The sequence below is a fragment of the Primulina eburnea genome, chromosome 9, assembly GCF_022965805.1.
Source record: "Primulina eburnea isolate SZY01 chromosome 9, ASM2296580v1, whole genome shotgun sequence".
Classification (NCBI taxonomy): Eukaryota; Viridiplantae; Streptophyta; class Magnoliopsida; order Lamiales; family Gesneriaceae; genus Primulina; species Primulina eburnea.
The window spans coordinates 34,331,073-34,345,562 of NC_133109.1; the positions used below are offsets into that span (position 1 = coordinate 34,331,073).

The 14,490-nt window shown below is 35.7% G+C and overlaps 3 protein-coding genes across 5 annotated transcripts; all 3 read right to left on the bottom strand.

Annotated features, from left to right (window-relative positions):
* Nucleotides 1-144: 144 nt before the first annotated feature.
* Nucleotides 145-4,480, bottom strand: LOC140841990 (stromal 70 kDa heat shock-related protein, chloroplastic). Of its 2 annotated transcripts, XM_073209766.1 has the most exons (9): nt 3,773-4,480; nt 3,001-3,253; nt 2,513-2,592; nt 2,227-2,369; nt 2,039-2,137; nt 1,762-1,951; nt 1,279-1,677; nt 660-1,085; nt 145-281 (listed from the first exon to the last, which is right to left on the bottom strand). In XM_073209766.1, exons 1-8 carry the CDS (start codon nt 4,304-4,306, stop codon nt 687-689), a joined length of 2,097 nt encoding a protein of 698 aa, XP_073065867.1. In that variant the 5' UTR covers nt 4,307-4,480; the 3' UTR covers nt 145-281; nt 660-686. The 2 variants fall into 2 exon arrangements, with proteins under 2 accessions (XP_073065867.1, XP_073065866.1); XM_073209765.1 differs by lacking the exon at nt 145-281 and having other exon boundaries at nt 378-1,085; nt 3,773-4,479.
* A 533-nt stretch (nt 4,481-5,013) lies between these two features.
* Nucleotides 5,014-9,202, bottom strand: LOC140841991 (chromatin structure-remodeling complex protein BSH). 2 transcript variants are annotated; one of them, XM_073209769.1, is made up of 11 exons: nt 9,085-9,202; nt 8,640-8,777; nt 8,440-8,528; nt 7,864-7,958; nt 6,969-7,040; nt 6,763-6,810; nt 6,596-6,679; nt 5,890-5,928; nt 5,698-5,780; nt 5,475-5,537; nt 5,014-5,339 (listed from the first exon to the last, which is right to left on the bottom strand). In XM_073209769.1, exons 2-11 carry the CDS (start codon nt 8,690-8,692, stop codon nt 5,240-5,242), a joined length of 726 nt encoding a protein of 241 aa, XP_073065870.1. In that variant the 5' UTR covers nt 8,693-8,777; nt 9,085-9,202; the 3' UTR covers nt 5,014-5,239. The 2 variants fall into 2 exon arrangements, with proteins under 2 accessions (XP_073065870.1, XP_073065869.1); XM_073209768.1 differs by having other exon boundaries at nt 8,640-8,867; nt 9,085-9,166.
* A 476-nt stretch (nt 9,203-9,678) lies between these two features.
* LOC140841992 (ras-related protein RABD1-like) lies at nt 9,679-13,791 on the bottom strand. The gene is made up of 8 exons (XM_073209770.1): nt 13,628-13,791; nt 13,469-13,541; nt 13,104-13,151; nt 12,959-13,006; nt 12,124-12,195; nt 11,006-11,161; nt 10,332-10,435; nt 9,679-9,913 (listed from the first exon to the last, which is right to left on the bottom strand). Exons 1-8 carry the CDS (start codon nt 13,639-13,641, stop codon nt 9,820-9,822), a joined length of 609 nt encoding a protein of 202 aa, XP_073065871.1. The 5' UTR covers nt 13,642-13,791; the 3' UTR covers nt 9,679-9,819.
* Between the last annotated feature and the right edge of the window lie 699 nt (nt 13,792-14,490).

The following is a 14,490-nucleotide window of genomic DNA, read 5'->3' on the forward strand; positions in this document are numbered from 1 at the left end:
CTCTAAATGGGTTTAAATTAACTCACTGCCAAATATTACAAATGAAGTCCAGCCACCTGTGGCGACCCCGTGCATGCTCCATGTGTTTGCCACACTGTGGACATCGAACTTGCATCAAGACATTTCTTGCAATACTGATGTATGTATCCATACTTGTATTGTGCATCAAAACACTCCCAAAAAGAGTTTCCTGGAATTCACTTGCAATATTTGGCTGTTAATACTCTGAGAGAATTTATTCTTCGATTACTCAGACACTGCTAATAAAGCAGCTCACGTACCTAAATGTAAAATGATCAAGTAATTTTTTTTGAGAGCATATTAAGAATGAAACAGAAATGTATAAGAACCGAACCCTATATTATGATTTTGAAAGAAAAAAAAAATTTACTTTCAAAATGAAACTAGCTACAACAACCCAGTACTCAACTCAGGAACAGTTGAAATGGGTGAATTTACTATACAGAACTCTACCAAACCCATCGCTAATGTTGACAGATGGTACAATCTAGAGGGTGAAAACATTTAGGATGTTTAAATACTCTCGAACTCGAACCATGTAATAACTAAATTTGTTCAAACCCTGCGTCTATCAAAATCGAGCAAAAATATTATTCTCATATAAACACAAGGAATGACAGGAGGTTAAGATCGCTGACCAGGCTCAATATCTGTTTCATGTTCCCTCATTTGCTGTCTGTGAAGTCGGCATCAATGACATCTCCTTCAGGTCCCTTGCCTGATGATTCCGAAGAGCTAGCTCCGCCTCCAGGCGTGGGGCCAGCACCAGGTGTTGCACCTGGTTGGTTGTATAAGGATTGGCCAAGCTGCATTACCTCTTGATTTAGAGCACTCATTGCATCCTTTATTGCTTGGGTTGAGCCACGAGAAATGGCATCCTTAAGTTCTCCGAGTTTTGCCTCAACTTTTTCTTTTACTGGGGCAGGAACTTTGTCTCCAAGTTCCTTCAACTGCTTCTCCGTCTGGTAAACTATAGAATCAGCCTGATTTTTAGTGTCTATGGCGTCTCTCTTCTCCTTGTCTTCTTTTGCAAATTTTTCAGCTTCATTAACCATTCTCTGCACCTGTAGTAACATATAAGAGCAATGATCAGGGTTGTTCGAAATTTCCAGATATGACATTATAAGTAATTAACGAGGGTTTAATAGCAGACACAAATTTAACAGACAAACTTTCATTTAATTAGCTCAATTTTAGCTGGCTGCTGCAGGTCGTAGGAACATGTATCACAGAGAAGACATATAAAAAAACTCTTGCCTCATCACTAGGCAATGTGCTGGCACCAGTAATGGTGATATCTTGCTTTTTCCCAGTTCCCTTGTCCACGGCAGCGACAGAGAGGATTCCATTTGCATCGATGTCAAATTTAACCTCAATTTGAGGAACTCCACGAGGGGCTGGAGGAATGCCATCAAGACGGAAGCTGCCTAAAGATTTGTTATCTCTAACAAACTCTCTCTCGCCTTGAAGAACATTAATCTCAACACTAGTCTGACCATCAGCTGCTGTCGAGAACACCTCTGATTTTGAAGTAGGCAAAGTAGTATTTCTAGGAATAATCTTGGTCATTACACCACCAAGTGTTTCCAACCCCAAAGATAGTGGGGTTACATCCAGAAGGACTATATCGCTAACATCTCCTGCCAAAACACCAGCCTAAACAAAGAAAATAAGCAAGAATGCTTGTCAAACAATGTTACTCAGTCAGCATAAGACAGCTAAAACAGGGCAAGCCCAAACCTGAACTGCTGCTCCAAGGGCAACAACTTCATCCGGGTTCACAGTAACATTTGGATCCTTTCCAGTCAATTTCTTGACAAGTTCCTGGACAGCTGGAATACGTGTGGAACCACCAACAAGGATAACTTCGTCAATGTCACTGATAGACAGCTTTGCATCCCTCAACGAATTTTGAACAGGTGTTTTGAGTCTAATAAGGAAAAATTTCCGCCAATAAGTTGCAAAATATTATATCATCACAACATGCTAATTACTCACACATATGATTGAGCTTTACCTGTCCAGTAAATCCGAGCATAACTCCTCAAATTTAGCACGTGTAATAGTTGTTTCAATATGTTTCGGGCCATCAGCGGTGGCAGTAATGAAAGGCAAACTAGCAAAAGGGAGGAAGCAATGTGAATAATTAATTAGCCATGTAAGAAGTTGCAAATGGTGTCAGTAAATGTAGAACGGTAAACATGCCTGATATTAGTTTGCGTCAAAGATGACAATTCCATCTTAGCCTTCTCTGCTGTCTCAGTAAGACGCTGAAGAGCTTGTTTGTCCTTCAAAAGATCTATCCCCTCATCCTTTTTAAAATTTGAAGCAAGCCAATCAACAATTCTCTGCATGAAATCCAAAAAAGTAAATGACAGCATCAGCAATCAATGCAGTTGTAAAACTAAATAGGCATATTTCCAATATCCCGGCAAAAAATGAGAAAAAAAATGGAGTCATTTTCAATGAATCAGCAACAAGAAATACAAACCTTGTCAAAGTCATCACCACCAAGATGTGTATCTCCAGAAGTGGACAGCACCTCAAACACACCATCACCAACCTCAAGAACTAATTAAAAATGGAAAATTAGACTAAAAATTCATGAAATATCGAACACGCTAGAAAAGTGTATCTCAAATCAAACACTAGTTCACAATACATTTGACGTGATTATAAAACCAATTAATGTATCCAAAAATAGCAACTGTTGCTTATAGTTAGTTCACGGGCCTCAACTAGAATTTTCATAACACAATGAGGACTCTTGCATAAGCAAATAACTCTATCTGGCATGACAAAAACTGATGCTTGAGCTAAAGCAGAAATTAATGCTAAGTATCAAGGGAAACAAGAAGATGTGCACCATTTTAATCGACATAAAGAATAGGTAAGATGACAATCATGCTTCAGTTCAACAACAGAAAATAATATACCAAGACAAGGGATGAGCTAGAAAATAAATGAGACACTCCTCACCTGAAACATCAAAAGTACCGCCTCCAAGATCAAAAACTAGAATAGTTTCGTTGTTTTTCTTCTCAAAACCATAGGCCAATGATGCCGCAGTGGGCTCATTTATAATACGGAGAACGTCTAAGCCAGCAATACGACCAGCATCTTTGGTTGCAGTTCTCTGAGAATCATTGAAGTAAGCAGGAACAGTGACCACAGCTTTAGTGACCTTGTCATTCAAAAACTTTGAAGCATCATCCACAAGCTTCCTCAAAACCTAAAGCCAGAGAGTAAAAGAAGCATTGCTTAAAACCACCCTTCAGCGTATTATACAGCACAATTATCATAATAATATATAAGTACAAGTAAAACCGACCAGTAATTGAACTAGAGAACAACTATAAGGTATATTATTCACACCAATAAAATCAATCGTTAGGAGCTAAAGCAGTGTGCCTGAAGGGTGTTGATGTTTACGTGCACCGGAGAAAATAAAATGTTCTCGGGATAAAATACTGAACACTCCTAACTCCCCTAGATAAAAAGTAAGGACATGCGTCAAACAATCGAAGCGCTCACATTTCAAAAAGAAAATTTATGAAGTTCATAAGCTAAAAGACGTATTGAATTTAATACAATCTACTTAGCCTCAACAAAAGGACATCCCTTTTCCAATTAAATTTCTCCAGAAACCTAATCAACTGCGACAGAGCGAATAGCCTTCTCATCAAGAAATACATGGAGAGACCACTTTCGTTAAAAAGGCGGAAATGACACGTAGGTCTTATATACACACCTGAGCCGAGATTTCCTCAGCAGCAAACTGTTTCCCAATTGCAGGACAATCGAGCTTAACATTCCCGTTCTCATCCCTTACCACATTGTAAGAAACCTGCTTCGACTCCTCATCCACCTCCGACATCTTCCTCCCGATAAACCTCTTCACTGAGAAGAAGGTATTCTGGGGGTTCACGACCGCCTGCCGCTTTGCAATTTGCCCAACCAGCCTATCCCCAGCCTTCGTATATGCAACCACAGACGGCGTAGTTCGCTGACCCTCAGCGTTAGTCACGATCGTCGGCTTCCCTCCCTCCATCGCCGCCACCGCAGAATTCGTCGTCCCGAGATCAATCCCCACAACTTTCTCCGCAACTACTCGGAAGTTACGGCGGCCACCCCTGAACTTGCTTTTGTGATTGAGACCAAAAGACAGCGAATTGTTGAGCTTCGTCCCAAAAAACACAGTCTTGCTGGGATTATTTGGTCTGTTTGAGGAAGTTAAGTGAGTGGCAGCCCCAAGGGCGTGGATTTGAGCTGTGGATGAAGCCATATTCCGTAAATCGTATTCTAAACTGCGTCAGGGTTTATAGACGAGTGGAAAACCCTAGAAATTGGGGGCCAATGAGTGAATGGCGATTGTTGGAGGGGAAGAAGATAAGAGAAGAGACGAGAAGGGTGTTAGGTTTCTCTCACCTTCTAGAAACCTCGTATCGTCGTCTACGACGAAATAATGAGAAAATCTGGGGATTTTTTTAATAATAAAAAATTACTGGGATAGTTTTTGTATTATTTTAAATTAAATTATTCATTTTTTTTTTTTTAAATAAAATTATTCAAAAAAATTTTTACGGATCGTATTTGTGAGACGTATCTTTATTGGGTCATCCATGAAAATTACTTTTAATGCTAAAATATTACTTTATTTGTGATTGGGTGGTTGACCGTCCAACGATTAAATCCGTAGATCTCACATGAACCCCCCAAAAAAACAACAAGAAATTCAACCTTTTCTTTGCCAAGAAGCGAATTATTACATAATAAAATAATGTAAAAAAAAACCATTCATATCTTAATTTTCCAAATTGATAATACTCTAGATAAACGCTATTTTTTAATTAAAAATAATAATTTTTGGAATTTCATAACAATCGAGTGTCCTTGGGTACTTGGTCTCATTTCTTGGTTCAATAATTTATCATTTCTTAGGGCGTAGATGAAAATGTAAAATTATTTATTAAATGAATAAAATCGATTGCATTAAACAAACACAAATACTAAATTTGAGAAAGAAATGGATCCGTTCCCTCAAAAGTGAACAACAATGAATGAGAAAACTGTGCAAATGTAGTTCAGCAGCATAAACATTAAGCAGGAAACATGAAGGCTTGGACTTGGCTCTCTATTGTCTATCATAGTACAGAGACTAGGATCATATGATTTCTACCAGAAACAACAGTCTACATTAGAAAGCGCGGTTTTCATGTCATCGATTACTTCTTTCCTGTTTTGCCTCAAGAGCATCCACTTCCTCGTTTGATAGGAGATCCACAATGGGTTCATAGGCATCCCACTCTTTCCGTTTTCTGAAATGAACCAAGAAACGAGGACCAGTAAAATGTAAAGTAAAGCTCAAGAGTTCAAGATATCTGAAATGAACACAGAAATGAGACCAGTACAATTATTTTCTTGAAGGACAAAATGTAGGTAACTAGACTTACCGAAGGACACTCGATTTGTTGCCAAATAACTTGAACAAGTCCACAGCATTTCCATTGGCTTTGCTGAAAGTGAAGAATGGAAGGAAGGAACAGCCCAGTTTCTTATTAGTGAAATGAGCGAATAATAAAAAAGACAGTTGCATAGAGTCTGGTTAGTACCTTCACAGGCTTTTTAATTTAAAAAAAGTGGCACAAAAGACTCGACCAAAGCATAAAAATAAACCTGGCCTGAGCGTAATCAAACCCTTTACGCCCTTTCTTGTTTATTCTGCTTTCCCGAACTGAAGTCACATTTTGTACAGCGATCTAAAGCACGAAATGTTTGAGGTTGGAAATTGAGAATAATTTGCACAAAGCAAAAGTGCACCATTGGAGTACAAATCAATAGTTATCAGGCAGAAAATTTAATTTTCACCTCGTAAAGTTGCTCTCTAATAGCAATAGCAATGGCCGGCTGCATAGTCAATGTTGGTTAGTAATTATAAAGCAGGAGCACTTGACAACATAATGCTGAGTTTTAAAAAACTCCTGGTGGAATTTCAGAAGTAATGACTAACGAACCATATCCACAACGAAAGCAAATATATGTATGTCCAAATGTGCCACAAAGCTGAAAGTGCAGGCAAGTGCGAGTTGAGTTAGGAGCTTCAAATAAAAATAGTGAACCCCAGCTTTACTGTACCCGTTAAGCATATTGATAGACGCCACATCGTATATACTTATCGTGGGTTATTTTCTAAAAGAAGCATGATAATACAAGATTTCAAATGAATGATGTGATACCGGTGAGAATACAAATAGTAGATGGAATTTTCTCCTAGATCCTATGGAAAAATAAGCAATTTGTTAAAAGGGAGAAAATGACAAACGAGCAAAAGGCAAGATTGTGACACTCATCATTCAACTCAACGTTTTGCCAGATCAATGGATTTCACAAAAAAGATTCTAAGGTCACTATCATTATCTATCATAACACCAGCGCAGATTAATAAGTTCAAATTTGTACCGAGCTCAGGAGCTGAGAAAAATGACAAGAATTTCCATCCGAATAGAATCATTTTGAAAATGAGAGGTTCTGTTTTTTTTTTTTAAGTGCTAAATTGTAGATTACAAGTGCTTACTCCAACTTCAGGGTCTACAATACCCATGTCTTTGCAGAAAGTTTTTGCAAATTCTTCAGGATCACTCTCAAAGTTGTTCAAATCCTGAAAATCATTATTCAATTTTAACAATGAGAATTCTCTGTAAAACATTGAAGTGCAAATTATAAATCTCTGGCTTTGCTTACCCATAAAAAGTGATCCTTGATGAGAGTGTGATTAACACGGAGATCAAGCTGGGTAAATAGACAAAGAGAAAGGATATAACTTCCAGTATGATTATTTTATTACCCAAACAAAAAAGAGAAACAAATTTATAGTGGATAAATAGAAAAGGATATAGATATAAGTATAAAAAAGTAAATAACAGGAATCACAAGTCACCATGACAAACCTTGATCGGAACAACTTTCTCGCCATTATACATATCTTGCCCTTCATATGATCTAAATTCAGCCAGCTGTGTCTGTGATAATTGACAAGTAAACCTATAGTGAGCCATAATTGGGATTCGGAAAAGGAGAACACGCACACAATCATTACATTGTTACTTCTAGCGCTTTAATTTTTTTCACACAATTATCATACAAGCTCACCTTTTTTAAATAATCATAACTCGATATGATCTACCATATCAATTTTCAAAACAATCAATGAAATCACACTCAAATTTTCAAAACAGCCAATAAAATCACTCTCAAATTTCAAAATTTATCAATCTCAAACACTCTTGCAAAACACTAAAGAAGTGAAATAATGAACAAATGCCACACCATAGTCCTAAATCAATGAATAATCTACTCAACTAATCAATCAATGATTACTTTGTAACCCAAATTAACCTAGTCATATCTTTGTACCTTTAACAACTTAATATTGAATTTAGTAAAACAATTTTATTTAGAGTTGCTCTATTTTCTCATACATACTGAAAACCAGAAAAGGTTCGTTCAAAAAATTTATCATGTTCAACTTCTTCCCAATATCATCAATAATTTTTGCCCGCAACTACTAATAGGGGTAATATTTAGGGACGTCTTTCATGGATACATGAATTTTCAAACCTAAGCTTTAAACGATGTCTCTCAATACACGAGCAAGCACAATTGAGATTCAGAGCTAGTAGAAATAAACGTAAAGCAAACAATAATACATGAAATAGATTTTTAATGAAAGGATATGCTTCCAAACGTTAACTAAGCATAATTTATTATAAACTATTGTGTAAAATAAAAGCATAATACACAGAATCGAGTAATCAAACACAGGATTTGATGACTGTATAATACTTGAATTGACTGAGCAATCTGTGTGACAAAAGCAGGAGGAAGCTTCAGGTCTTTAACTGTTCTTCTAGCAAACACCACCACTTCAGAGTCAGGATCTAAACCGACAAATAAAAAAAATTAGCTCTGGTATTTCATAAAGGGCATGCAACCACACCTACTTGCACATGCTTGCTTGCTGTATGGCCAGGTGAAAAGTGAAAACAAACAACCACATATCTCAAAATTTTATGGCCTTGATAAATGGTCCAACCAAATACAGTTGGAGTTAGCAATGTGGAAACCCAGGAATGACTCCTAAAAATCGAATATATATCATCTGTAATGTCACCGAGAAAGGGAGATGGTGTGTCTGCAGTCGAAATATGTGGAGTCTGTCAGCCCAGCACCAAGATAGGATAACAAAAAAATTATTTAACTTGAGTTAAAAAAGGTTTTTCTATGTATCATAATCACGCAGGAAAAAGTTACAACTTATTGTTTCATCTGGTGCCAAGAAATCCGGGAGCAGACAAAACAAGTAAATTCTAGGAGAACAACGTATCAAGAATAAGCAAACAAATAGTTTAATTAAATTACCTGAAGGATTCCAAATGAAAGCATCTCTAAATCTCTGACCATCAATTTCAATATCTAGACGTATAGGTACTAGGTTGTCGGCAGTTGGTCTGAAAAATGATTTATGAGTATCGTAGGACAAAAGAATAAAAATTCAGCTCATGCAAAAAAAAAAAATGTTAATTGTCCACAACAGAAAATGCCAGAATATATTTATTTACATCCGGAATTTGACTGGGTTCTTGGAAGTTCCCCATGGTGAGTGTGATTTCATGATTATACTTCCACTGCCGCTCTTCAGAAATATGCCAATGATTTGATCAAACTCTCATAAATCAATTGTAATCAGCTCCAGACGCCTTTGCACAGTCATCCAATCACACACCAATTAGCTCATAATTTTTTGTTCAAGAGAATTTTCATAATCACGTCTTAAAGAGGTAAACTGCCTGAAACCATATCGTAAGACCAAATAAAATAAAAAATTTCAATTTCAGTCCTAGTTCTTCTAAAACTTTGAACTCTGCACTCTCAATCCTGTAAAACGCATTATTCCAAACCCAATTTGAAATTCTATTCCTCCTTAAATTACCCAAATCCCATTACCACAAAATATAGGGGCCGTTCGAGTTAAGAAGGAAGCTAAATTGAAGGACAACGAATTACCTTTAATCTCAAGCTCAGACCTCAGTTCCAGAGGCGGTCTGATTATTTCGGATGATTTCGTCAGAGAGAACCTTTAACCTTTATATATAACGCAATCGCTGGCACACGCTTTTAGACCTTAACAAATTACAAAATAGCGACTTCTATTGCAAGTTGACCACCCATTTTTTTAAATAAATGTTTTATTTTCTACGAATTTTAGTTCTTGAATTTAGATGTTTTTAATTAAAAAAAATTTAAAGAAGACCAACGTCTTATGATTATTACCTAACTTATTTGAAACTATAATTAATCCAAAATGTGGCATGTTTATTATCAATTATTAATTAATTTCAGAATTTTTTTTTATGTAAGAAAAAAATTAGTCTAAATCCACCACAATCTTTAGGTGTTGCATCACTGAAGACTTTTGAATAACAATTAATGCATAAATTTTTATTAAATTAGTAAATAAAACAAGTTCCAAACAGTCAATATAAATCATGTGAAAAAATAAATGTAGATAATTAAGATTTAAATTAGATTAGACAAGAATATTTTCACACACCAAATTATCTATCTACGTCTATACATCTAAAATTTTCAAGAAATATATGCAACAATAAACAAAAATAAGGATACGCAACAGCAAGTTCAGCAGTTTACATGTAACCAAGAGTTGAAAGGACGTTTGAAGTCATGACACCATTCTTATCTTTTTACAAACTTTTAAGCATCAAATTACACAGGAAACACTTAACCACAACAATTACTATTCTGCTCAATTGGTTGTCCCTTTATCTGAACTCTGCCAGTTGATTTCTTGTCAGTAGTTGGCTGGTTCCCCATTCTGCATATATTCACCAGTCTCAATAAGTTACGTAATATATTAGAAGGAAGCGAAAAGGAAATTATAGGGATTCGAGGTAAAATCATAAGAATGGAATCAGGACATGACATCATCAAATAAGCTTCAGGTTGAAACTAGTCAAGTTCAACTATGAGCCCAAGAATTAGACATCACTATCTTCGGACTAGACTTGGTACCAAAATACTTGGGCTCAGAACGAGTCTAAGAATCTGCATTAATAGAGGTTAACATTTGAAGTAGTGAGCTAAGGTTAACATTTAAAGTAGTGATAACTCAGGGATCCCCCGCAAAATTCACGTCTTATTATGTATGAAGCTATGAGCAGTTTAGTATGTGTTGATAAACTTGTGATGAAGACCAACAACATTAAAAATGCATAAATGAGTTCACTGATTACTTTTTCTTGATTTCACCGGCCATAGTCAAGAAAGCTTGCTCCACATTAATAGCATCTTTTGCACTCGTCTCAAGGAAAGGAATCCCAAGCTCATCCGCAAATGCCTACAAGTTTGGTCCAGAGTACGAGGATACAAATTGATAAGCACGGTGAAAGATATACAGCATTTGAAAGAAAATGTAAGAACATTGAGTATAGATAAAAGTTGGAGACCTCTTTTGGCATGTCGTTCACAAGAAGTGTCTCATATCTTAGCCCAAATATAAAAGAAAAGTGAAACACCAAAAAGAAAAGAAAGAACGGCTAGTCTGTTCCCAAGATTTTAAGAACATACAATACAAACAGATTTACACAATAGTAATTAAAACAAGATGTAGATTAAGCTATCTGGAAGTCTCGAGTACATTTCATGTGTAGTCATTCCTACTCGTGATGGTTATTTCATTTGAAGTATCTCTCTCTTCATTTATAATCGGATAGCACACTGAGAACAACAAATATAGTCCAATACAAAGATCGTGACATTTAAGAAAAATTCCAGCAAACTTAAAGAAATTAGGGTTCCCCACCACATCCACACTAAGAAATTTCAATGCCTACTACTTTTAATTTGCAGATTTCGTAGAAACTCAGAACCAGAGGAATTCAAAGCCACTTAGGAATAAAGAATTTACCTTTGCTGTCGCAGTGTCCACAACTTTGCTCTCGACTAAATCGCATTTGTTGCCGACCAATAGCTTGCAAACACTATCATTAGCATATCTATCAATCTCATTAAGCCACTGCTTAACATTGTTGAAGCTCTCCATCTCAGTCACATCATACACAATCTATCATGATTGTAATAAGCACAGTTAATCTTTTGAATAAATTAGGAGAATCAATTCATCATTATCTACAAAGAACAGTTAAATGAAATAAAGAGTCCTTCAGTGATGATCCAGACAGTTTCATTAGGATACAGAAACCTGGCTTGGAAAAAATCATAAATAGCGTGATATGGATATGAAGGATGCAGAAGACCAAGGTAACCAATAATTTGAAGATGAATGCATTAAAAGAAGGTAAACTAGATACACATGCACTTTTGAAATCTAAAATAAATGTATTTCCATGTCGAAAACCACGCTTGACCATCAATATTGACAAAATCAGATAGCAGATAATAGTTGAGTAAAAAAATCATAAATAATCTAAACCAGAAACAAGGTAGAAAATGTATTGGATCCAGGTTAGTAACATTGGCACAATGATATGGTTATAATACACCTCAGGCCAGAGGAAGAACAAAATATCCTTGAAGCCAACTGACGAAAATGAACAGTACTGAAATTTACTGAGGTTTACTGCAACATTTGGTGCCTAGCCAGTAAATTACATGTATTGCACAGTGCAATATATTTTAAAAAGTAATCATCACAGGGAAAGCAATGACTACTCCATAAAAGAATTCAATAAGGCGGGACTAGAGTTCAAACAAGCAGAAAAGGAAGAGAGGAGAACAGGCATCAATGGCATGCAATTCAGTTAAGAACTAGAAGCTTAAAGAGCACATTGAGACAAATGAGAAATGATCATACAAGTTGTACAATAGCTTCCGTAGACCAAAAAATACATGCATAAGTAATAGCTTCTATTGTTTCAGAAGAGTAAGAATACTAGATATACCCGTGATGATCCCAACAATTGCAATCCATGCTTACAACAAATGTTCACAATAAAGTTACAAAACAAAATCCATATATTGCGGTTAAGCATGAAATTCAAAATAACCGTGACTCATCTTTCTTACAATGATCCCATGAGCTCCTCGATAGTAACTGCTAGTAATAGTCCGAAACCGCTCCTGGCCAGCAGTATCCCACTTGAAATACATTTAAAAAACACAGCATTAGGTATTAAGTATACTTCTCTTGTTCATTCATGATTACAATGGTTACGTAAAGTATAGCACCACATAGAACATATTTCACATGTTGAAAAGTACAATCACTGAACAATTTGATATCTATGATAATGAGAAGAAAGCTTGGAATTCTTCTATCGACGAAAATCCAATTTCATTTTAAGTTTTCCTTAAAATCATATTGCTTCTAAGCTATATGATATTTAGCTTCTAGTGAAAAGGCTTACCTTAGTGAAGCTAAGCATTTACTTGCAACTAGAAATTCTTGAGGACTAAATCACCAAATTATTATTACTTTTGAAAATAAAATTTCTCCTTCCATCATCCAACGATTATAATTCTCCTAAAATTTGCCTGCTGCTCCATCCAAGACTATATCATAGCTAAATGGCCATTCATAGCAACTTCGTTTCATATGATGTAGCTAGATTGGATACAAAGCACTTAGCTTTAAAAAATGCTTCATGAAGTAAAGCTTTTTAACTGTTTTTTGTTGAAGCTGGAGCAGGTTATGTTTGAACATAAACACATTAGTTTTAAACAAAAGGAAAAAGCATGTTTATGGTACAACTATAAGTATCTACATCCATACGCACTATAGTCCAATAGGGACAAAAGCCACATCTGACATGAATCCATAAACCATGATTTCCAAAGGATAAAAAAACACGTGCTCTCATCTACATATGATTTAAAGTGGTCTTAAGTAAGATTAACTTACAATTTGCAGTTTGATTGTCTTTCCATCCAGCTCGATTGTCCTGATTTTCTGTAATTATAGCCCACAACATGATAAAATTAATTCCCTTGTATCAACAGAAGGTACACTACCTGAATACTCAAAAGGGTTCGGAGGTATAACTCACAAAATCGACTCCAATGGTGCTAATGTAACTGTCCACGTACGAATCATCCTGAATACATTGATCCAACGATATTCATTTGGCAATAACAATAATTCTTCTATCTAAAGTCAACAACACCCATAATCCAATGGTCTAATTGCTCATTTCTATTCCATAAAATAACTTCTCACAACACCCATTATAAATGGATTACATTTTTTATTCCCAAAATCTTAAACCATAATAAGTAAAAACCCATAGAAAAAGAAAAGAACCCCTCAAACTATGAACAGAATGCACTCATGAGGCATGCAGGACCCCTCGTATCCACCAAATTACTCGAAATAAACAAAATCGATCAAGATTTGGGAGGTAACGAAACGTACAGCGAATCTAAGAAGAAGACAAGACTTTCCAACCGAGGAGTCTCCGATTAAAAGAAGCTTGAACAAGTAATCGCTACAAAGAAGAAAAAAACCCAATATCAACAGAATTGGATTCAGAAAATATATGATGAAACATAGACTCAAATCTTTCGTTCTTACTATTCGTTGCTCATCTTTCTCTCTACACTTCCTTTGGCTCCGAGGGATTGAGAAATGCTTTTATCTTTGTAATGTGTTTGGAGAGGGAACGAGAGTAAACGAATATTTGATGATCCGTTTGGTTCTTTCTAAAGTAATTTTTTTTTTTTTTGGACAATTCTTTGCTCTTTCGTGGAATTAATTTGGAAACAACTATAATGAAATGGAAAAGTAAACCAACCGACAACCATTAATTTAATGAACATAAATGCATGTAGTTGGATGACAAGAGAATTTTTTTTAGCTTATTTCATATCAAATGGGATTTTTATTCTTCTGAAAACAAATAAACATACATCACAATTTTTTTTAGGCAAAACTTGTGTGAAACGGTCTCACGGGTCGTATTTTGTTAGACGAATCTCTTATTTGGATTGTCCATGAAAAAGTATTATCTTTTATGCTAAAAGTATTACTTTTTATTGTGAATATCGATAGGGTTGACATGTCTTACAGATAAAGATTCGTGAGATCGTCTCACAATAGACCTACACTTTTTTTATGATACGGGTACTTTTTGAGCTAACACAGAGCAAGATAACTTCTTGTCTTGGATTTTTGATGTAATGGATATTTCTTTGAGTGTTTGTTGGGAAGTGATGGTTGAGGTTGAGTAATGGATTAGGACTTGGCTAAGGAGGTTGGAATTTTGGCACAAGTGAGCAATTCAAGGTTCTTGAGTTGGTTCTGGGAGATTGTTTGGAGAAGAAAGTGGATTTACGAATTTTGGGTGATGGAGTTTGGTTGTGAGAAATTTGATCTCAGAATAAAGAGGAGGAAAGAAGCAAGAACAACACAAATTAGGATAAATTTTAGAATAAAAG